Source organism: Leptinotarsa decemlineata, unplaced genomic scaffold (genome assembly GCF_025532065.1).
Source record: "Leptinotarsa decemlineata unplaced genomic scaffold, Ldec_3_MD MMD2_tig00001019_RagTag_RagTag, whole genome shotgun sequence".
Taxonomy (NCBI): Eukaryota; Metazoa; Arthropoda; class Insecta; order Coleoptera; family Chrysomelidae; genus Leptinotarsa; species Leptinotarsa decemlineata.
Window position 1 is genome coordinate 8,009,910 of NW_027412557.1, and position 23,236 is coordinate 8,033,145.

At 31.9% G+C, this 23,236-nt stretch overlaps 1 protein-coding gene across 1 annotated transcript; it reads left to right on the forward strand.

Annotated features, from left to right (window-relative positions):
* Window positions 1–474: 474 nt before the first annotated feature.
* Window positions 475–20,402, forward strand: LOC111501965 (vesicle-fusing ATPase 1). Its single transcript, XM_074175417.1, has 14 exons — window positions 475–810; window positions 907–995; window positions 1,051–1,260; window positions 2,579–2,724; window positions 2,788–2,926; window positions 3,035–3,377; window positions 4,968–5,133; window positions 5,283–5,452; window positions 5,663–5,851; window positions 5,904–6,036; window positions 15,672–15,829; window positions 15,886–16,070; window positions 16,218–16,376; window positions 19,993–20,402. Exons 1-14 carry the CDS (start codon window positions 808–810, stop codon window positions 20,123–20,125), a joined length of 2,223 nt encoding a protein of 740 aa, XP_074031518.1. The 5' UTR covers window positions 475–807; the 3' UTR covers window positions 20,126–20,402.
* Window positions 20,403–23,236: the final 2,834 nt, after the last annotated feature.

Consider the following 23,236-nt stretch of genomic DNA (forward strand, 5'->3'; position numbering starts at 1 on the left):
CGGCACATTTTTATGCATTTTTGTCGGCAGTCATTATCTGTGTTGCATTTTGATTACGAAAACATGTTGAATTATTATAGTAGGCCAGTCTAAAAAATAATTCAGTATGTCTACCTTAGAGTTATAGGTATTAGTCAGTCTGTGGGAGGTATTGTTCTGTAATGACCGACTATCAATTTCAGCCTCATCATTAACAACATTTCGTCAGATTGGAAGCAAGTTCCATAGAGTTCTTGATTCACAGTCAACCAATTTATCTGATGGATTCATCAGTCCATTCGAAACGTTATCACGTTTCTATTTGTTGAAGCAATCCATCAAAAATGTTCTGTTCAATTTAAGAACTCGCCGTATCAATGCCATAGAAAGAATAGTGCATAGAATGACTATTCTGTAGTAGCATGGAGTACACTAACTAACGTAGTAATAGCACAAGTATAATACTAAAATAACGTAATAGTAGATACGTATGTACTGTAGCCAGTAGCTAGCGTTAGCAGTGCTACCAATTTGAAGTGAAAGTGTAGGATGAAAAAATATGAACTAAAATGAAAACAGTATTTTGAATTTCAGAATTTTCTAAAAATTGTAGAAAATGTTATGATGCACTCTTTCAAAAAACGTTGCTAAACATCACAACACGAAAAAAATCATTTCTCTAAATATCGTGATATTTTACTTTAATGAAAATTTATGACGTTTCACAGTCCCTCAGATTTGGCTACACCACAGTGATATTGATTTTCCATAAGAATTCTGATCTGCATTGCAGTAACAAACGTACAAAGATATATTGCATTTTTCATTATGGTAAACAGGTTTAATTTTTTGCATGATTGTGTTCACTTGGTCAATTTATATACCGTGCCCTGACTATTCAATTGATTGAGCTTGTTTATTTTTTAGTCTGTCTTCAAAGTAGCAAAGTGTCCAACAGATGAACTGTCTTTAACGAACTGTGCTGTTATCAATGACAATGATTTTCCCAGTGCAAAGTTGGTTGATATCCTTTTATTAGTCATATGACAGTATATAATCCTCAACTTTTAGGCATATAAGAGTACATACAGGTGGAGGTCAAGATTTTGTATTCTCTGTCAAAAGCCATTCCGGTGTTTCAAGGTACCATGTGGGGTTTAGTTTACCCCAGAGAAAGTGGGCTGTCTTATCCCTCAATCAAGAAATCAATGTTGAACCATATCAACCTGATGAATATATATCTTCCATTGTTATCGAGGCTGATTACATGCAAAAAAAAACGTAAGTAACTATAGATTCTGTATGAGTATGTATTTTAAAGTATACTCTCAATATGGTCCAGATATTACACCTTTATAAAGATTGCCAAAGAACTGAGAACCAGTTATTCAAAACTTATTAAAAAATTTAAAAAGCATCAATATGTAGCGTTCACTATTTCTCTGTTTTTTTTCTAATGCTTTTTGTTCATATTGCTGCTGGTAGATTTGAGATTTCTTCACTGATATGAATCTTTTTTATAGAATTGTCAATGAAAACTGTTTTTTATAATTTAGAAAAAATGTATATATTATATATATCAATACTAATATATATATTATATAATAATGTAAGTCACAAAAAGGATTTGAAGATTTATAACCTATTATTATTTATATGCGAGTGCTTTTGACAGCTGGTTGTGCTGTCATCATCTAGGCTCTACTCAAACAGTTTGACGATGCCCAATCGGCTGAAACAGCTGTCTACCGGTGGCTCTTAGATTGAAACCAATATAGGAATGATCAGAATGGTACTCATTTATTTATCTTTTGATTTTCATGGAATTATTTTCCAGCAGTTCGACTGCATTAACCTTTCTCAATTTTATATAAATATAACAAGATTGTTATTTTTATATTTTCAACTACCTGTAGAATGCTTCAACTTCACTATTATGTCAGTTTAATTGATTATAAGAAAATTTCTTAGGACAGTAAAGTTCATTCTTATTAATACTTTAATAATAATGTTTTCATTGACCATTCAAGATATACAATGACAAAGCAGGGTTTGTATAGGTTCTCATATATACCTAACAGGATTGTTATTTTTATATTTTCAACTTCCTGTAGAATTTTTCAACTTCACCATTATGTTAGTTTAATTGATTATAAGAAAAATTCTTACTACAGTGAAGCTCATTCTAATCAGTACTTATAATATATAATACTGTTTTCATTGGCCATTCAAGTTATACAATGAAAAAGCGGAGTTTGTATATGTATATACAGCTTGACAAATCTGGGAAGCGATTTCAAAGTCTCGGCTTAGGATCTCCCCTAAGATGCGCGTTCATTAGGAGGCTGTGTGAGTGAGAGAGATAGAATTCTCAAGTCTCTTCCTAGTTTTGACAAGCTGTACCTAACAATATTGTTACTTTTATATTTTCAACTACTTGTAGAATTTTTCAACTTTACCATTATGTTACACATCTACACTGAACCTAAGTGATTTTGATTTATTTTTTACCATATCAATTATTCTGTAATTTATAATTTTAATGATAATTATTAAAAATGTCTAAAATTAGTTAATTTCAAATCTTTATATTTTTCAGAACGTCACAGGAACCATATGACTCTGATGAAATGGCAAAAGAATTCTTATATTGTTTCCCCAATCAGATGTTTACAGTTGGACAGCAGCTGGCATTTGCATTCAAAGATAAGAAGGTTTTACTCCTGTTGATAAAGGATATTGAAGGTGAGTGAAGAACTTTAGTTGAATATAACCCAATCCTGAGATATTGAAAATTTTTCGTTTCAGTGGTGAATATTTCTTCTATGAAAGCAGGGGGAGAAATGAAACCAAGAAAAGCAAAACTTGGCCAGTTGATACCTGATACTGTAGTACAATTTGAAAAAGCTGAAAACTCTTCCTTGAATCTAACAGGAAAATCCAAAGGGTAGTAATATCAAATTCAGCAGTTTAAGTGCTTTTGCTATTCGTAGAACAAAACTTCTGTCACTTTCAAGTTGAAGATTGTATACTAATTAACCCGTACTTATTTCAGAAAAATCATACGTCAATCTATAATTAACCCAGACTGGGATTTCCAAAAAATGGGTATAGGTGGACTGAGCAATGAGTTTAATGCAATATTCAGACGAGCATTTGCTTCAAGAGTGTTCCCTCCAGAAATTGTCGAACAATTGGGATGCAAGCATGTGAAAGGTATTTTATTGTATGGCCCACCTGGTACAGGTAAAACTTTGATGGCACGACAGATCGGTAATATGTTGAATGCTCGTGAACCTAAAATCGTGAATGGTCCTCAGATATTGGATAAGTATGTTGGCGAATCAGAAGCAAATGTCAGGAGGTTGTTTGCCGATGCCGAAGAAGAAGAGAAACGAGTAGGTATAATTTTGATGACTTTGAAATTATGTTGGTTCAATATAGCCAATAACTCAATGGTGTAGTAATAATAATACTTCTTTAAGTATAGAGAGGTCAATAGCTGTTCAGTTCAACACAAAAAAAGTCAACTGAAATGCTATAAAAATGAAGATAAATAAAAAAAGGAGAAATGAAACCAAGAAAAGCAAAAAAAAGGAAACAAAGAGAAAAAGAGAAATTGAACAATAATACAATGGAAGATTAATTTTTGAAGAATGGAATATAACATGTCAAAACCTGCTAGATGCCCAATAAATTTCATTGGAAACAAACATATTATGAAATCACTAACACCAACAAATTCAGTCACAATGAATGGGGACAATGCGTTCTTTGAGAAAAGATCATTGCCAGATCTAGTAGAAATTTTATTAAAACTCTAAATCTCGTTGGTAACTAAAATTATTGTAATGAGAAAATTGTATATGCTTACACTGAAATATCACTATTCACAAATGATATATATTCAATGATGTTAGAGAATGGTAAGGATGACCATAGGCGATCGGTAAATTTGTCAATGTGCTGGTAGTTGCTGAAGAAAATGAGAAAATAGATCAGAGAGATATGCCGCCCATTATTAGAATATGCCTACATTATCTATTTCGGATTGCCTTAAACCAGCATTGAACGACCTACAGGTTGCGGAACATCCACACTAATGAATATTTCAAAAATGAGAACCCTCAAAATCCTCTCAAACCGGATTCTTCATGAATCCAAGCAATTTGGACTTTATGCGTCCATTGTGTCTAGAGGCCTAACAAGATTATCCTCAAAACTAAAAACAAATTTGAATACATGTTTTTTTGTATATATTTCATGAAAACTATTATTTCAACCCAAAGTTGAATGTCAAATTATGATCATTTGTAAATTGTACTTTGGCTGTAGGATTTCAGTCAATAGCCGTTTGGTAAATGCCAATAAATAACTTTCATTATTATTGGAAGGTTCGAAATAGATGAACATTTCAACCTAGCAGACCACTGTTATAATATTCATGCAGTCATTGTTCACTGTGGTTCTGGCGTTGAATTTGGTCATTATTACGCCTTGGTCAAAGAAGAAACGGACTGGTTTAAGTTTGACGATAGTCGTGTCACTAAGTGTTCTGGCGATGCATTGAATTTATTGGAGCCTCTGGAGACACCCTACATTTTGTTTTATAAGAGAGAGGACATTGTTAGATCAAGATCTTCAGATGTTGTGGTGCTGCAGGTTTTTCCGGGTTTTCCTGCAGCTGAAAAAGCAAATGCGCCACTGGAATCAATGAAGTCGCCCCGGAGCGCCAATTAATTTTTATTGTTGTTTTTATTTCATTTTTATCGTTATTTTAATAAAATTATTATTATTTTCATGTCTATATATCTAGTAATATTCATCAAATCATTGCTCTTCTTGAATTTGAATTTTTCAAAACCTCATTAAATAATATCAAAAAATAACTTTAAATTTATGTCAAAAGATTTGGATAATTTATTAGCTGATTCATTTTAACCATGAATGGCTTCATTGTTTTAAATAACTCTAGACATATTCTTTAGGCAGGACCAAACAGTGGTCTCCACATAATAATCTTTGATGAAATTGACGCCATTTGTAAGCAAAGAGGATCAGTAGCAGGAAATACTGGTGTACATGATACTGTTGTTAATCAACTCCTTTCAAAAATTGATGGAGTGGAACAGCTCAATAATATTTTGGTGATTGGTGAGTACATTTTTTAATATATGTGATATATTATTTTTGTTTCTCTAAATCTGAATGCTCAATATTCCCTTTAGTATTGAGAACTTTCTAGAAAGAAATTGTAAAATTCATGATTCAGTAAGAAAGTAACATTAGTATCACGATTTAAGGTATGACAAACAGGAGAGATATGATTGACGAAGCTCTACTCAGACCAGGCAGATTAGAAGTTCAAGTTGAGATCAGTTTACCTAATGAAGAGGGTAGAGTGCAAATTCTAAACATTCACACCACTAGGATGAAACAGTATAAAAAATTGAGTTCTGATGTTGATTTGAGTGTAAGTCTTTTTTGTATTGTGCCACAAAAATGTCTGTTATTCATTTAAAATTTTGTTCTCTATGTTAACTGTTTTGAATTCCTTTTTCGCTCGTAAAAAAGGATCCTGTATAAAAGTATGTTTTATCATATATTTTATTGATGACGCATCCAACCAACTGTATTTTTCTTTTTATTTTTGTATAGTAATTCAAACTTCCTTACATTTTAGGAACTGGCGACGTTAACGAAAAATTTCTCTGGTGCAGAATTAGAGGGATTAGTTAGAGCAGCTCAATCAACAGCAATGAATAGGTTAATTAAAGCTTCATCTAAAGTTGAAGTAGATCCTGAAGCAATAGAAAAGTTACTAGTATGCCGTGCAGACTTTCTTCATGCTTTAGAAAATGATATTAAACCTGTGAGTTTATGTTAATCTTTATTTGCAAGTGGTTCAAAATTAATATTTTTAGGCATTTGGTACAGCTCTGGAAGTTATAAATCAATTCTTGGCTCGAGGTATTATAAACTGGGGTCCACCTGTTACAAGTATTATGGAAGATGGCATGCTTTTCATTCAACAAGCACGAGCTACTGATACTTCAGGTACTTGAACAGTTTTTTTCTGTATTGCATAACTCATAAATTATGTGATCCAAACTGAATTCTCAAAGGATTAAACATTGTTTGTCATACACTGTACTATCAACTGGAATAGTTGAATGGTTTTACGAATGGCAAAACACTGTAATAACATATAAATTTGTTCATATTTGAAAATCGCACAAGTGCCTTGAATAAATATACAGAGTTTTATCAGACCAGTCATAAAGCATATGAAAGTTAATACTGATAATATAGATAGATAAGCTTTTTTGTCTAAAATGGTAACATTTTGTGGGCAAAGTCACTAGAACTACAAGAATATTGTACACCCATCGAAAGAAAAAAAAAAGTTAACTTTATAAAATTACAAAAATTAATAAAAAAAAATCACCCAAAAGACAAAAATACTTATACGCTAAATTGGATTTAAAATAAAATGTTATATGAGAAATACAGGTCCTTTCTTTCATCATGTGGTAACATTGCTATGTTCTAAACCATAACAGATACAAAGATGATTAAATAGGAATAAAGGTAACTGTCATCGGGAACAATACAATGGTCGAAGAAAGTTTACAGGAACTCTCGCCCTTCTCGAGTTAAACAGGAAAAACAAAAAATGCTGTTTTTCGTTTTTTTCGAATGGAATTGTTATTTCCGAAACTATAAAAAAATGGAATAGAAAAATATTATTGTATTCGAAGTGTACAATAAAGATGTAATAATGAATATTCAATAAAACGTTTTGTATCAACATGGCCACCATCACCTTTTTTTAATACAGACCTGTCTTTTTTATTACAGATAAATAAGCGATAAATTCACAATCCAAGGGTATATCAATCACATTTGACATTTTTATAGCATTTCATTTGAAATAACTACCATCATCAGTGACAACAATTTTAAATTATGGTCCTGTCGTTACTTCTTTTGTAAATTGTTTTGATTTCTCCAAAATATAATTCAGACAACCCAATGAATTCAACAGATAGGTACCCTAACACAATGAAAATTCGTACTTTGTCGTTTTGGAAATTTTTGTGTTGCTGTAATCCTTTCAAGGCTTATTTCTCCCTAATCAATTATAATTCGTAATATTTTTATAATTCTCAATCCTGGAAGTAACGAAAATAACAGTTTTTGGTCAAAATTCGATTGTTGTATAATTTGGTATGATCAAATAGCATCTCAATTCATTATCCATCCTAAACACGTAGGCTTTGCTTGGTTTCTGTGGCAGGAAAAATGAATGCGTTGTTGATGTCTGTTGAGAACTGTCACGACGTTTATGAACATATCAAAAATCTATTCAAATGATAAAAGGACTGATATGCTAATTAGTTATGCAAAATCAAAAAGAAATCCCCTTTTGGCAAGGAATATGTACATTGAATTATAACCGAATCGTCGTATTCCGAACATACAAATGTTTAGACGATTAAAAAGAAATTTGAGGTTCTATGGTGCATTTGACAGAAAGAAAACATGAAAATGTGTGGTTACTGGAGGTGTGAGGAATCAAATAAATGTTATGGGTAAGCAAATATTACCACATAAAAATTTACACAGTGAAAACTTCTTTTTTTTATTTAGGACTGGCCAGTTACAAAAATTATGCTAATCAAGATTATTCTTTATGAGAAATTGCCCACAAAATGGGAATTTATGTAAAATCCACCAGAACAATTTTGAAAAAAAAAACAAATATAAATGCTACAGGTACAGGATACGCAAAGTTCATCACCTCAATAAAAGGGATTATGGAAGGAGAGTACGATTTGCGAAGTGGTTAAGACGTATGTTTGGTTGGGAGTTTTGGGAACAAACATCCTTGGCCCTTTTTTTTTACGATGATCACTTGAATAGTGAAATGTATTTTTATCTTCCATTCAATGAATTCGGTGGCTACTTAGATAAATTGCCACTGAATATCCGCCATGAAATACAATATTTTCTATAGGACGGCACCCCTCCTCATAATGCAGCAATAGTAAGGGAACATTTAGATGCAATATTCCCAAGAAAATGGATTGGAAACAATGGACCAATTAACTGGCCAGCTCGATCCCCAGATCTTACTACTTTAGATTTTTTTGTCTGGGGATACATAAAGGATAAAGTTTTTTCAACAGCAAGTACAGATATAGACCATCTCAAACAAAAAATTAGAGATGCATGTATTAGTATCACACCTATTATGCTATTACAAAAAATTAGAGATGCATGTATTAGTATCACACCTATTATGCTATAAAATTGACACAGAAATTGTCTGGACCGACAACTTATGTGCATTCAACAGAGAGGTCGTCAATTCTTGCATTTAATGTAGATTGGCATGTAGCTTTGATTTTCCATATTGGTTTCATTTTTCCCAAAAGTTCATGAAAAATAAATTGTTTTTCTGTTTGATTGTTGTCACTGATGATGGTGGTGGTTATTTCAAATGAAACGCAATAAAAATATCAAATGGGATATACCCTTGGGTTGTGAATTTATCGCTTTATCAATATCTGCAATAAAAAAGACAGTTCTGTATTTATTAAAAAAAGTTGATTGTGGCCATGTTGACACGAAACGTTTTATCGAATATTTATTATTACACCGTCTTAGTACACTTCGAATACAATAACATTTTTCTTTTCCATTTTTTGATATTCTCTGAAATAACAATTCCATTCGAAAATAACGAAAATTTGCATTTTTTGTTTTCCCCGTGTAACTCGAGAAGGGCGAGAGTCTCCGTAAATTATCTTTGACCATTGTATTGTTCCCGATGACAGTTACCTTTATTCCTATTTAATCGTCTTCGTATCTGTTACGGTTTAGAACATAGCAATGTTACCACATGATACCACTGTACAATTGAAAGATTGAAATTCTATTGAAAATAGAATTTCTGAATTGTTTCTGTTCTTTTATACTTGATATTTGGTGTGGCTAGTGTATATAAAAGGATGTACATACTGATTGACATTAATAAAAATAAAAATCCATTCTTCAAGAATTTAGTAGAACTCTCTCGATTTACTTTGAGTTATTAGATTATTTCATTTGTTTATTGTTTTGTACACCCCTTAGAAACCTGCAGATTCTTATCCTAAAGCAACAAAAATATTCAACAAAATAAAACCAGATGAAAAAGAATATACATCTTCATTATAAACTTGATTTCAATCAGAATTTGAACTCGTAATCAGTAAAAGATGGAGTGTATGTAAAATTGTGGTAAAGTTATCCATTTTCAGTTACTATTGAATAATAGCAGATTTATTCAACTCCCTTCCTCTAACAAGGTAATAATCGTTTATACCTTGTATTCAATTTGTACATGTAATCCAAAATGACCTGTTTCATGAATATACCAGCATTTAACTGCAGATAACATCTCGTTTTGAATTTTGAGCCAACGAGTGCCTGAGAACTTTGATAAGATTCTATTTCTTCTATGCACCCCATAAATAAGGCAAATGCAGGAGTTTTGAATATTTGCAGTCTGTGTAGTTGAAAGATGAAAGAACGAGATTATCACAGAAAGTCATTTTTGTTTTTTTTGGGAGACTTTCTCGATTTGGATGTCCTATTCATTAAGGACATATCTTCAGCAAGGGGTGTGAATGTGCTGAAATCATTATTGATCTGACTATTAGCGTTATATATCCTGAGTGGTTCAAAAGTATAATAGATGCGAGATTCATTGACGTAGAGATGTGCACTGAAATATTGAAGAGACTGGTATATATCATAAACAGAATAGGACCAAATATTGATCCCTGTAGGATACCCAACTTCAATTTCAATGGTGTGAAATGTACTCCATCAAGAATAACTTGCTGATGCCTGTTGTATAGATGATTATGAAAAAAGGAGAACTGATTTGTCAGATAAACCAATTCTGTTTGTGGAAGGATGGCCAATATGGTGAAATCGGAAACCTATTTTCCATGCAAAGTCGCTTGAATTAGGAAATCTTTACCCAATTAAGAGCTTATTTTAATGGCTTTATGGTTTAGAAAATTCCTATTAGTTCCAGTGATATTCGAAAAAACCAAAATTTGACATTTCATTTCTATTGTTTTCTGAAATTATTTAAGGATATATTATAATTATAAAATACTTTCTCACTGATACTTTCCAATCTGTATTAAATGGCTTCGTCTCCGGGACACCATCGTCAATATTACTTTTTTATATAAATCAGAAAAATAGATCTCTTTCATTATGATTCAACTTTTTTAGCGATAACTTCAAGTTGTCTACAAAATAAGTAACTGAAACGTTCACCATCATTCACATCGAATAAATCGTAAATCATTTTTTGGCTTCATAATCAACTTAACCTTGCATATAACAATGTTATGGTTTCTACATCTACCTAATGCTTGATAGATGTAGAAAGCACAATTGTTTGGCGCTCTTAGTTCAGTTTTCATTTCAGGCAAGTAATAGATTAGATTAGTTTCGATTTTTTATTGGTCAAGTTAATACACCTTAGTACTGTTGTTACCGTTTGTAGTAAACTTTTGTAATATTTTTTGAATGTGTATGAAATTGCAGTATATTACACATGATGGCAGAGTTAATATGTTGAACTTAATAAACCAGCTCTCCATTTGACCTATTCCAGCTAAAGCTCTGATTGCTCTTTTTTGAATTCTAAATATTCTCGAGATATGAACAAATGTGTCCCAGTTTATCAATCCATAAAATAAGGAACTATGAAACATTGCATGATAAGCGGTATGGGCAGCTTCATTACCGACTTTATTTTTTATCTGCCTGATTGCATAGACTTTGCATGATAGATTCTTTGCTAGTTTGTCAATATGGGGTTTCCAAGTTAACTTTGAATCAATGGTTATACCAAGACATTTCACATTATCTGAGAGATTATGGGACAACGAGAACATAACTGTATCTTGCTTTTATTCACACATAGACTATTCGCATTAAACCAGTCCGTAGCTTCTTGAATAATTCGCTTTTCTAATTCTGATGATTCTTCAATATTTTTTTTCCGAATGGCGAAGTAAGTGTCATCGGCGAATAGCATTGTAAACATTGTCATTGTATTTGGCAGGTCATTAATATAGATCAAGAAAAGTAGTGGCCCAAGCACACTACCTTGTGGAACACCATTCAATATCGTTTGTAAGCTACTGAGTTCTTCATTATATGATACACATTGCTTTCTCTCATTTAGATATGATGCTAGCAGATTGTGTGCTATACTTACAAATCCATAGTATCTCAGTAGAGACGCTGTCGAACGCCTTGCTCATATCGAGGAATATGCCAAGTGTCGATTCTTTGTTTTCGAAACCTTCAGTTATGAAGTCGACTAATTGGAGCACTGCTTTCGACGTGCTTCTTCCTTTCCTGAATCCAAACTGTCTATCTGTCAAGATATTTGTGTACTCTAAATAATTTATCATTCTTATTGCCATTATTTTTTCTACAATTTTTGCAATTACTGGAAGTAGTGCAATTGGTCTGTAGTTTGAAGGAAGATTTTTATCACCACTTTTGAAGACCGAAATTATCTTTGCAATTTTTAGTTTTGATGGAAATACACCAGATTTCAGAACCAAGTTGACAATACATGTAATTGGTCGTAGTAGCGCTGATAGATTTTCCTTGTACATAACCACTGAGTGATTGTAAATATCAAGCGAGCCCGAGTTTTTTAGGGATTTGATGACTTCATTCACCTCCAGTATCAGTTTGATAGAAATGCATCGAGTTATCAACATTGCATGGAACTTGGTGGAGATAGTTTGTGAATGAATTATTGGGTGTGCTCATGTCATTATTCATATCCAGAGCTACATTTATAAAAAAAGTCGTTGAACTGCTCTGATGTACGATAAGAAGAGTTATTCGTGTGATTATTGCTACCTATGTTTTTATTTATAAGCTGCCAGATTGTTTTTTGTTTATTGTTCGATTCGTTCAGTTGTTTCATCGCCTTTTCTCTCTTAATTTTCATAATTAATTGTTCGTATTTATATTTTTTTTTATTTAAATTCTGATTTGATTTTCTGACAATTATTAAAAAGTTTCAATTGATCGTTCAGTTTCTGAATTTCATTTTTTACAGCAATTACTTCTGGATATGAATAAATGCTAGAGTCACGCTTAGAATTCATTCTGATTTTCATTGGAGAAAATGATACTTCCATATTATAGTAGTTCAGGGTATTATAGTGAACTTGGATCATCTCGTTTATATCATGTTGTTTAGATAGTTCAATCCAATTTTCTGTTGTTAATTTATCGAAGAATAAAGTTTTGTTTGCAACATTTTTATTCAAAATTATTTTATATTTTTGTAGAATCTCTCGTTCTGTGTTAATACTTATAATTTAGAATAATGGTCAGATAGATGGAAGTCAGAAATTTTTGCTGCCTCAACATCAAAATTTGTGAACATATTGTCGATGCAAGATTTTGAATTACCATAAACTCTAGTGAGCCCAAAATTCGTTTGGATAAGCCAAAAGATGAGAATATTTCTATCATATCGTCACTGTGTTTAGAATCTGTAGCGAAATCAATATTGAAGTCACCACCAATGACTAGATTGAAAGTTCTGAATTTTTCTGATAATATTAGGAGCATGGTAGAGATATTATCCTTGAAAATATTTATATCTCCACATGGAAAGCGATAGATAGATACGACAATACATCTTTGTTTTAATAGCTTAATGCAGCAAGTTTCAATGTGCTTCTCCATGTTATATTCATTCAAAGAATCATTTTTTTCGAACAAAATATCATTTCTAATAAAAATACATACCTCTCCGTGAATGTATATGGATCTCGAAAAGGAACTAGCTAATATATAATTTTCCATTTTACAAAAAAGTGTTTCATCACTACTCAGCCAATGCTCACTTAATAGTACAATGCCAAAATGATGTTGCAGTACAATTGCTTTAAGTGAGTTCAGCTTATTTCTGAGACATTATATATTAACATGCATTATCTCAAGTCGAGTTTCGGCTTTCCTAATTCTAAAAAAGTTGTATGGGGATTTTTTACGTTAAATACATTGACTTCCTCACAATTTATCACATCAATATCTTTGTCGCATACTGCAATACTTCTATTGACATCCTCACAGCCCTCCCTATCACCCTGATGGTATTACTTCATCGTTAATTATTACCGTTTTTAAAGCCAGGTGGATTTCCTTAGTCTCTAGTATAAACCTTTTTACGTTATCACAAATACACATTTTACAATTTGATACTTTTGGGTCTACTAGAAATCTGATAGACGTATTTCTTGTTGAGTTGCAATAGGCATTATTAGATAGATTAGATAGATAAATTGGCGCCTCTAGGACTTCCAGCCAGTATAATAAAGTGGATACAATCATATATGACAGATAGAACCATGATAGTGAGATGCAATAATTCAATTTCACACAGTCAGGCTGTGAAACTTGGGGTACCACAGGGTTCAGTTCTTGGGCCACTGCTGTTTCTTCTTTATGTAAATGATCTTCCACAATATTTAGAAAACGTTCATGTTATCATGTTTGCCGACGACACAACGATAACAATATCCGATCAGGATGCAGAACAGCTTGCAGTTAAACTGGAAATGGTTGTAAATCAATTTTCATCCTGGTGTCAGAGAAATAAGTTAATTCTAAACACGTCCAAATTGGTAATAGTCAAATTTTTTCACCGAAAATTGTTACCCAACGAACTTTTTGTAATTGACGACATCCAACCCTCTATGGAAACTAAATTTTTAGGCACTCATTTAGATGAGAGTATAAATTGGGGTAGACACATTGAAAGTGTATGTTCAAAACTAAATAAAGCCTATTTCGCTATTAAACAAATGAAATCAACCTTGAATATAGCAGGCTTGCTAAGCATTTACTATGCTATGGCATATGCACATATTAATATGAATATATTGGCATGGGGTCGAGCAAGAGAATTCTTGAGAGTGTTTGTTTCCCAAAAGCGTTTAGTAAGACTGATTTTTAACTTGAATTATCAAGACAGTTGTCGATCTATCTTTAAAGAAAATAACATTCTTACGGTGCCTGCTGTGTACATTTTTCGATGTATTATCTTTGCCAAACAGAATATAGATAATTATTCGTGTAATTCTGAGAAACATGAATATAACACCAGACACGGCAACTTATTGAAAATTCCTAAACATAGAACGACATTCTATGAGAGGTCTCCGGATTACAATGCAATCATATATTACAATAAACTACCAGAATCACTCAAACGGACTGGAAGTAACATCATATTTCAAAAGAAAGTTAGACTTGCTATTAGAGAAATGCTACTATAGTTTCCAAGAATTTTTAGACGATAATTTCTGAAAAATAAAATATGAACTAGATCTGTATACGTTTTTATATATTTCAATTGTGTATGTGTTTATATGTATGTATAAATTTATTTCTTTTTTTTTCTTTTTAGTGACGTCTTGTATAAATATCAACATTTTTAAATTTATACCTAGTATTAATTCTGATTATTGATTGACTTACCATATATACACTATGTATTGTGAATGGTGAATAAAATATTATTATTATTATTGCCCCACCCAATTTTCTCTAAAGATGAACAGCTGCTGTTGCATATACCTCACCATTTTTTCATTAAAAGATTGAAGGACTAATTACGTTCTGAGATATTGCAAAGTATTGGAGTGTTGATGAGACCAGTCGAGTACCAGAGCACGGCTGTTTGGCTGGATATGACCTACGTTGATGAGAACTTATACTCTAAAACCGGTCTATAAGTGATAACTGGGTTGACTTCAGAAAGTCCGTCTGCTGTATCTATAGAAGCACCTGCAATGATTCCCTCTGAGAGAAACTTGCACAAATTTTTTTCGGATATAATCCAATATATGTCGTGGTATTAGCCAGGGAAGTAGTTTTTCTCGGCAAAAATTTGTCAGGTACTACTGAGTAGCAACTTTGGTGTAGGATAATGTTTGGAATTTTTATTTGAAGTATTTATTTTCTGGGAGTATGTATGACTCTTTGACACAGATTGGTTTGATTTGGGGCTTGGTTACTTCATTATGCTTGAAATGACCCACATAATTTCAGACAAAGGTTTCCTATAAGAGGTGGATCATCAATAAAATCAGCATTGCTGTTTTGGTTAGATCTGCCCTGCACCTATGAAGAATAATACGGCGTCTTGTACCTGTAAAGGTTCTTTGTTGAGTAAACTTGCACAGGTGCCTGTCGTTTGATTACTTTGTCAGTTGTGATATCAACCTGGGTTGTTTTTGGCAGACATTTGTCAGATCCTACTTTGTAGGAACATTGGGAAATGTGAATGTTTGAAATTCTTATTCGAAATATTTATTTTTCTCAACATATTATGTATATCTACTCAACTGTGCCATTAAACTGATCTGATTTCTGTTTAAAGAATCAGAGAATTAATTAATTGTGACTGTGTACAATAATATACTTTCATCAAAACTAAAGGACACATCTCGTTTGGCTTGACTTGGCAACGAACTGCCTTAGATTGACTTATTTATGTTTGATATTTATGCATTCAGTTTTCTGTCAATCCCATAGATGACGTCATATTCCTTACCTTCTTTTTGATTTTTCAGGTTTAGTATCGGTACTTATTGAAGGACCTCCAAATTCGGGTAAAACCGCTTTGGCTGCTCAACTTGCGAAAAATTCTGATTTCCCATTTGTCAAAGTATGTTCTCCTGAAGAGATGGTGGGTTACACAGAAACTGCTAAGTGTTTAACTATTCGAAAAGTAAGATTATTGATTATGAATTTGTTTATATTTATCATTAAATCATTATTTTTTAGGTGTTCGATGATGCTTATCGTTCCACATTAAGTTGCATTTTAGTTGATAATATAGAAAGATTATTGGATTATGGTCCTATTGGTCCTAGGTATTCCAATTTAACTTTACAAGCTCTACTGGTGTTATTGAAGAAGCAACCGCCTCCTGGAAAAAAACTGTTGATTTTATGTACTACCAGCAGAAGGTATTATATTACTTGGCAAATTTGTCAACAACATCGTAATTTCAGAATTATTAATTATGCATACATGATAATTTCAGAAGAATTATCTACTTTAAATGACTAGAGTTTCATTATCAAATATTTTTAGTTCAAATTTTAATTTTTCAGACAAGTTCTGGAAGAAATGGAAATGTTATCAGCTTTCACAGCTGTCTTACATGTTCCCAATTTATCAAAAGCTGAACATCTACTAAATGTCCTAGATGCATCTGATGTTTTTTCAAATCAGGAGTTGAAGCAAATTACTCATCAGGTTCACGGCAAGAGGTATGTTTGTTATTTTTTCATGTTGATGTTGAAAACAGTAATTTGAGATTCTTTTGGAGTATTCTAAAAAAGTTATTTATATATAACTACTTCAGTTTTTTCGTTATTCATACCTGAATCAATAATATCAGTATCAAGAGAGTTATACTTTAATGTTTTGGCAACTATCCTCTCTTCGATTTTCCAAATGAATTATACTGGTTATTTATTCAAAGTTACTAACTGACAATGATGACACATGCAAATTTTATTAATTTTTGATTAGCTTTTTGTATATTTTTCTTTAAATGCAATTTGTACATATTGTTTTTATATAAATGTATTATTTTCTTATATTAATGCACTTACAGTAGTAACTAATAATTCATATTGTAATGAATCTGAAGCCGGCACTGACCGATGTCCCAGTCAGCAAACGCATGTCTGATCGCGAAATGGCGGGAAAGGTGTGGATGGGTCCCGAAATCCGCAGAGAAATCCGGAACGTTCGTTGACAATATAAAAAGGTCGCTCTCCGTCCCGAGGAGTAGTCTGTACTTTGAAAGTGAATCGTGCGTTTAAGGAAAGGAATCTAATTGTGAAGATAAATTAAGCGTTAGTTACGAAGTGTTGTATATAAATTAGTTGTGTTAGTGAAATATTGTTAAAAAATAAATTTGATTAAGACAGTTAATTCTTTAATTCGTTACAATATATTATAGACACAACTTAAAGTACCTAATATCAAATTTCTAAGATTTGAAAGATACTTCAATGTCTTAAAGTAACATAAATAAATTGATAAAACTCACTAAAAACGAATCTTGTAAAAATAAACTTGAAGATGTGAAAGGAAATCTCAGAAATAACATACTATATCTTAGATTATATCATTTCAACAAAAAATATATTTTTTGGAGAGCTTCTGTCTGAAATTTAATGATCAACCAAGAATAAAAACTATCGAAAAGAGAAACCTGATTGCCCAAGTCACGGCTGAGTGTCAATATCCTGAAATATCAGAAATACCTTTGATTAATTATCTGAAAAAAACGGCGAACGGGAATAGATTGACTCTTTACTGGGTACCAGGACATTCAGGAATCACAGGCAATGAAAAAGCTGATGAGTAAACTAGACGTTGGAAGCTCTTGGCTCCAACCGAGCAACGTCTAAATTGGTAGCAAATTGCCAAAAACGACTCTCCTCAATAGGAAGACTCAACATATTGTCTCTAGTCTGGATTCCTGGCCATACTAGCCTGAAAGGCAATGAGGCTGCTGAATCCCATGCAAAGGAGGGTGCTACAGGCAGCTTCATCGGACCAGAACCTATCATTGGCATCGCTTCAGGCTTTGTCAAACAAAGATTGAACACCTGGATGGCAAGAAGATTTATGGACTTCTGGCAGAATCTTCTAGGATTGGCTCACTCCAAGGCTTTTATTCACCTTTCGAAGCTTGATACCCAAACAGTTGTAGGACTACAGTAGGGATTAACTACTATGTCTAACAGGCCTTCTTACAGGTCACTGTCGTCTACGAATCATCATATGCAGAGACTCGGACTGTCGGAAGACCTGAAGGACCACTCACCATACAAACTAATCGGCTTCGTTAATAAGCTGGGTTTATTTGGTCAAGTGTGAATAGGTGTCAGCCATACGATATATATCCAAAGCTAATTATCGCCACTCTTGCAAACCTTTATTCAAACAATTCGGAATTCTAACAGTAATGGCTTTAAACATTTTTGAAACTGTTACAATAATAAAGAAACATATTGACAGATTTGGGTCACCCCAAGTTCATTACACTACTAGACAAGACAATAATATTAAACTTCCGAGACCGACTTCCATTTTATTTAAAGATTCATTCATTTACAATGGATGCAAAATATTCAATCATTTACCTGATGAAATTAAAGACATTATACCTCTTAAGCAGTTCCGAAAAGCTGTAAAAAATATTTTGGTTGTTAGACCGTATTACCACCTTGAGGAATATTTCAGTGACACGCTATCATAGTTGTACTATTCATACTCCATAATTCTTAGTAATAATTCATTTTTAAATATTCGTAAAGCGATATTGTGGTTTAAGTATATGATTCATAATTTCACACATTGTTATCCAGATTGATATACATATATATATATATATATATGTGTGTATATATATATATATATATATATATATATATATATATATATATATATATATATATATTTTCTCTCTATTAAAAATTGACTCAGGCTTAGAACTTTATTGTGTTTCTAATGTATGTACTATGCATGTGTGTGTCTGTTGGTGTGTGTGTACACACACCTTGTACTGATTTTAATATTTTATATGTATTATTTTGTACTATTTTTAAGCTTTGTAACCATGATTTATCATGTATACAATAAAGCATATTCTCTCTCTCTCTCTCTCATAATAAACCCTTGCGGGTTGCGGTGGAGGGTCAAATAGACCTATTCACTTTGGACCTAACCTAATCTAGACTAGACAAGGATTATGGACTCCACATAAAGGCCCTGAACCAGTGGGGGCATCAAAATCATTGTTATGGAATCAGATTAGGAAATGGGCCTATAAGAAATATGAATAGTATTGGGAAAATATCCCTGGAAACACATAGAAAAAAATCTTAAAGGGACCTCCAAGAAGAAAACTGAAGAACTGCTTCAACAAAGCAAGAGTTGACTCAAAACAATTACAGGGCTACTTACTGGAAACTGTCAATTGAGAGAAAACCTGAACTCGTTCAACGGAGACTTTAGCTGTAGGCAGTGCAACAGTGAGACATGTTCTATCATTCACGATGTGATACCTTTGGTGGGTTCAGAGACACGGCGAAAGGTGGCTGTCGGAATAGGGACGTGGGCGCCGGGCTCTCTTTCTGGGCTCAACAGTCGGTGCAACGGGTTGAGAGTCTTGAAATAAACTAATAGTTATACGTTGATACTAGTTATTAATGTCTAAACCCCATTGATAACTAAACAAGACAGACAGCTTGTCATATTGTTTACGAATGTGAGGCAGAAGGCGAACGATTTATGGAAAACCCTAATTATGTCCAGAAGAATATGACATAATTCAGCAAGTGGCCTGTATAAATTAGTAAGAGGAACAACATTGTTGAAATGGGTATCATGAAAAAAATGGGGGGAAACACAATAAGTCACATGGGCTTATTCCAGGTAATGGAAAAAAAAATCATCTAAGGAAATGATGAATAAATATAATAAATTCAGAATTGAAATTCAATTTTTAATGCTGATTTGGATTGCTACTGAAAGGAATTCAATTATCTTTATTTAGAAAAATTTACCATAATTTTTTTATGAAGACTTTACTATGGTCTTATTTGATTCATTTCAATTGTCATTTTTATGTTACTTTGAATGTTTTTTATTATTTAACAACATTTTTTATGTGCATAAAATCTTAAATAATACCCTTTGGCCTCACAAAATTGTTCAAAATTCTTCATGTTACACATAAAACTCCAAGAAACTTATTAGAGTTTGTATGCATCTTGGATCTCGTCTTCAGATGAGATGTTGTCATAATCACTTCTCACTACGAAATGTTTCAATATGAAATACTTAAGTGTTGGTTTTTTACAGAATTTTTATTGGAATCAAGAAATTATTAGCGCTTATTGATATGACCCGACAGACAGATGAACGACTAAAGGTTATCAAATTCATAACAAAATTGGAGGAAGATGGTGCTTTAGAAGATCCCGGTATGGCCTAGTTATAAATGAGTTTACAGTATTGGCAATATGTTAGCAAGATTAGTCAATTTTGGCCGTTTTTTAGAAACGTCTTGTTGATAAATTATATATATATAACTTGTGAAAAGTAGTTATAAAAATATTGTTCATTTTTATGTGATATAATTGTTCATATTTTTCACGACACAATCTGTATTGTATTTATTGATGATAATTTTGTTGTTTTGTTGATAGTTAATATTTTTTATCTCTTTATTGTTTATACATAGTAACTAAAATACAATATGCAATAAAATAGTGAAATTCATCATGAAACATTGTCAATCACCTTCAAACAAACTTCAAATGATTTCATTTTATATTATGTCCATAAAACAATATTTATCAATTTGAGTTCCTACCAAATTCCTGAATGAAAAATTTCATCTTGACTTTATGTGAATTTGGAATTCAAACACATAATGATCATATACATGCTGGCTCTTCAAGAGGAATACTATAATGATCTCGAGAACCCTCAAAAGTGGGAAGGAAAACAAAAATAATTTTATCAAAAATCTGGAACAACAAGACTGGTCAAAGGTATATGAAATACACAATGCTGATATAAATGAACAATGGAATATATTTCAAAACATCTTTGAAACCACCTTTAAGTTAAATTTTCCTTTGAGACATGTTTGTAACAAGGCAAAGCAGATTTTAAAAGATCCGGAGATTGAGGAAAGCAGAACAAAATTAAATACATGCCTAATGATCTCAAATCATAATCCTAAATTGAAACATATTTATAAAGAAATGAAAACACAGCATAATGACCTTATAATAAGAAAACGTAAAGAACACTTTCAGCAGAAAATTATAGCATCTGATAACAAAATGAAAACAATGTGGGATATTCATAATGAAGTAACTGGAAAAAACAAAAGAAACAATACACATTTACAAGGGGATCCTGAGAAAATTGCAAATAACTATAATGATTTTTTAGTACAAATTATTCCACAATTACTTAACAACTTGAACTCTCAAAAATTTTGGTGTGATATTTCAAACAACACTCAATCAATGTTTGTTATCCCAATCACTATAAATGAAATTATTAGCGTAGGACACAGACTGAAAAATAAGCACACTTGTGGTGTTGACGATATTCCAGCAAGTATTGTTAAATACTCTCTGTAAACAGTCAGTAGTATAATATGCTTTATAATGAACAATTCATTTTAATTTGGGATATTTCCAGAAAAACTGAAAATCGCACTAATTTTTCCTGTACAGAAAAAAGGTGATTGTGAGTTGTTAGAAAATTTTAGACCAATTAGTGTATTATCAGCCTTTTCAAAATTGTTTGAAATGGCGATGTGCGACCGATTGATGAACTTCCTAAATAAGTGTAAAATAATTAATAATATTCAGCATGGATACATCAAGGAAAAATCAGTAGAGACAGCCATTATGCAATTTACGGAAAAAAATAGTAGTCATTTGAAAATAACCATTTATTGTTAGGCATTTTCTTGAATTTATCTAAAGCCTATGATTGTCTCAATCATAAATATCTACTTGAAAAACTCGAAAGGTATGGAATTCGTGGAACTGCATCAGATTGGTTCACATCATACCTAACAAATAGGCAACAAATAGTAAAAATATCAATTGATGGAAAGATAGTTAAATCTAACGTAAAAACAAATAACACTGGGGTTCCTCAAGGCAGTATAACAGGTCCAATTTTATTTGTACTCTTTATGAATGACATCTCGAAAATATTGCAGCATCCTGTAAATATATCTTGCAGTATTACTAAATATGCAGATGACACAAACTTATTAGTTACTAGTTCTAACTCATTTGATTTAACTCAACAGGCAAATTATTTCTTAAGTGAAGTAAGTAATTGGTTCGCCCAAAATAAACTTATATTGAATGTCCAACAACAAAAAATAGATACACCAAGTAGTGTACAATTGTCTGGTAGCGAAATGAAATTAGAAAAGAATTCAAAATTTTTGGCAGTATTTTTAGATGGGCATTTGCAGTGGAATATCCATATAGAAAACTTAGCAAAAAAATTAAATAACTTATCTTGCAGTTTAAGAGTAGTAAGTAAATATCTGAATGATTACTCATTAAAAATTATCTATATTGTAAATTTTGAAGCATCACTAAGATTTGGGATTATGTTTTGGGGATCGAACAGTCACATGACTCATTTATTTACCATTCAGAAAAGAACAATAAGATGTTTATTTAAAATGAAATATCAAGAAACCTGTAGAGGAATTTTCAAAAAAAAAACAATTACTGTGTATGCAATTTATATACATATGAATGTGTACTATATCTGTATAAACATAAAAATAATTTTACAAAGTGTGTGGACCTTCATAATTATCAACACGTAATTGTAGTAACATATCTTATCCAATACATAGATTAGTAGCAACTGAAAAACATCCATCTTATGCCTCTATACGACTTTTTAATAGACTATCAGAGAACATTAAAACCTTGAACAACATCAACAAATTTAAAACAAATGTTAAATCCTTCCTCATTGAAGTAGAACCATATAATGTAGAAGACTTTCTAAATTATTCTTATCAGATATTAGATTTAAGAATTATGAAAATTGACACTGTTTCATTTTTTTGTTTTTCGCCGATTTGTGTAAAACACTATTTGAAATAAAGATTATTATTAGTTGAATTACAAAGTGCAATTAGATAGTGTGATGAAATGACATGAAGTATAAGGTATTTTCAGAATATAAGAGAAAATATAAATTGTCGATTTTTTTGCTTTAGGGTCTTTATCCCAAAATATAAAAAGATGAAAAAGGGAAATTATGAATTTCATATTTGTTTTTCCATTTGTGTTCATAAAATTTTTGAAAAAGCGTTTTGTTCAATTATGACCACCTTCAACTTTTTTCAAGTGACGATCCGTAATTTTTTGTGAAATTTTGTAACCATTTGTATCCTGCATCTGGCCATGTACCTATTACATTTGTTTCATTTTGAAAAGTTTCTGTCCATGGTGACCATCATCATAGATCGACCAATGGAAGATTCAAATACGGATCTGATTTCGACATTCATATTCTGAAAGCATGTACCGGTCATCGT

Bases quoted from the DNA above. Each gene is read 5' to 3' on its own strand.
- LOC111501965 (XM_074175417.1), top strand. The intron at 1,261-2,578 runs GTAAGTAACTAT...TATATTTTTCAG, and splicing joins GATTACATGCAAAAAAAAAC to AACGTCACAGGAACCATATG. The intron at 5,852-5,903 runs GTGAGTTTATGT...TAATATTTTTAG, and splicing joins TAGAAAATGATATTAAACCT to GCATTTGGTACAGCTCTGGA.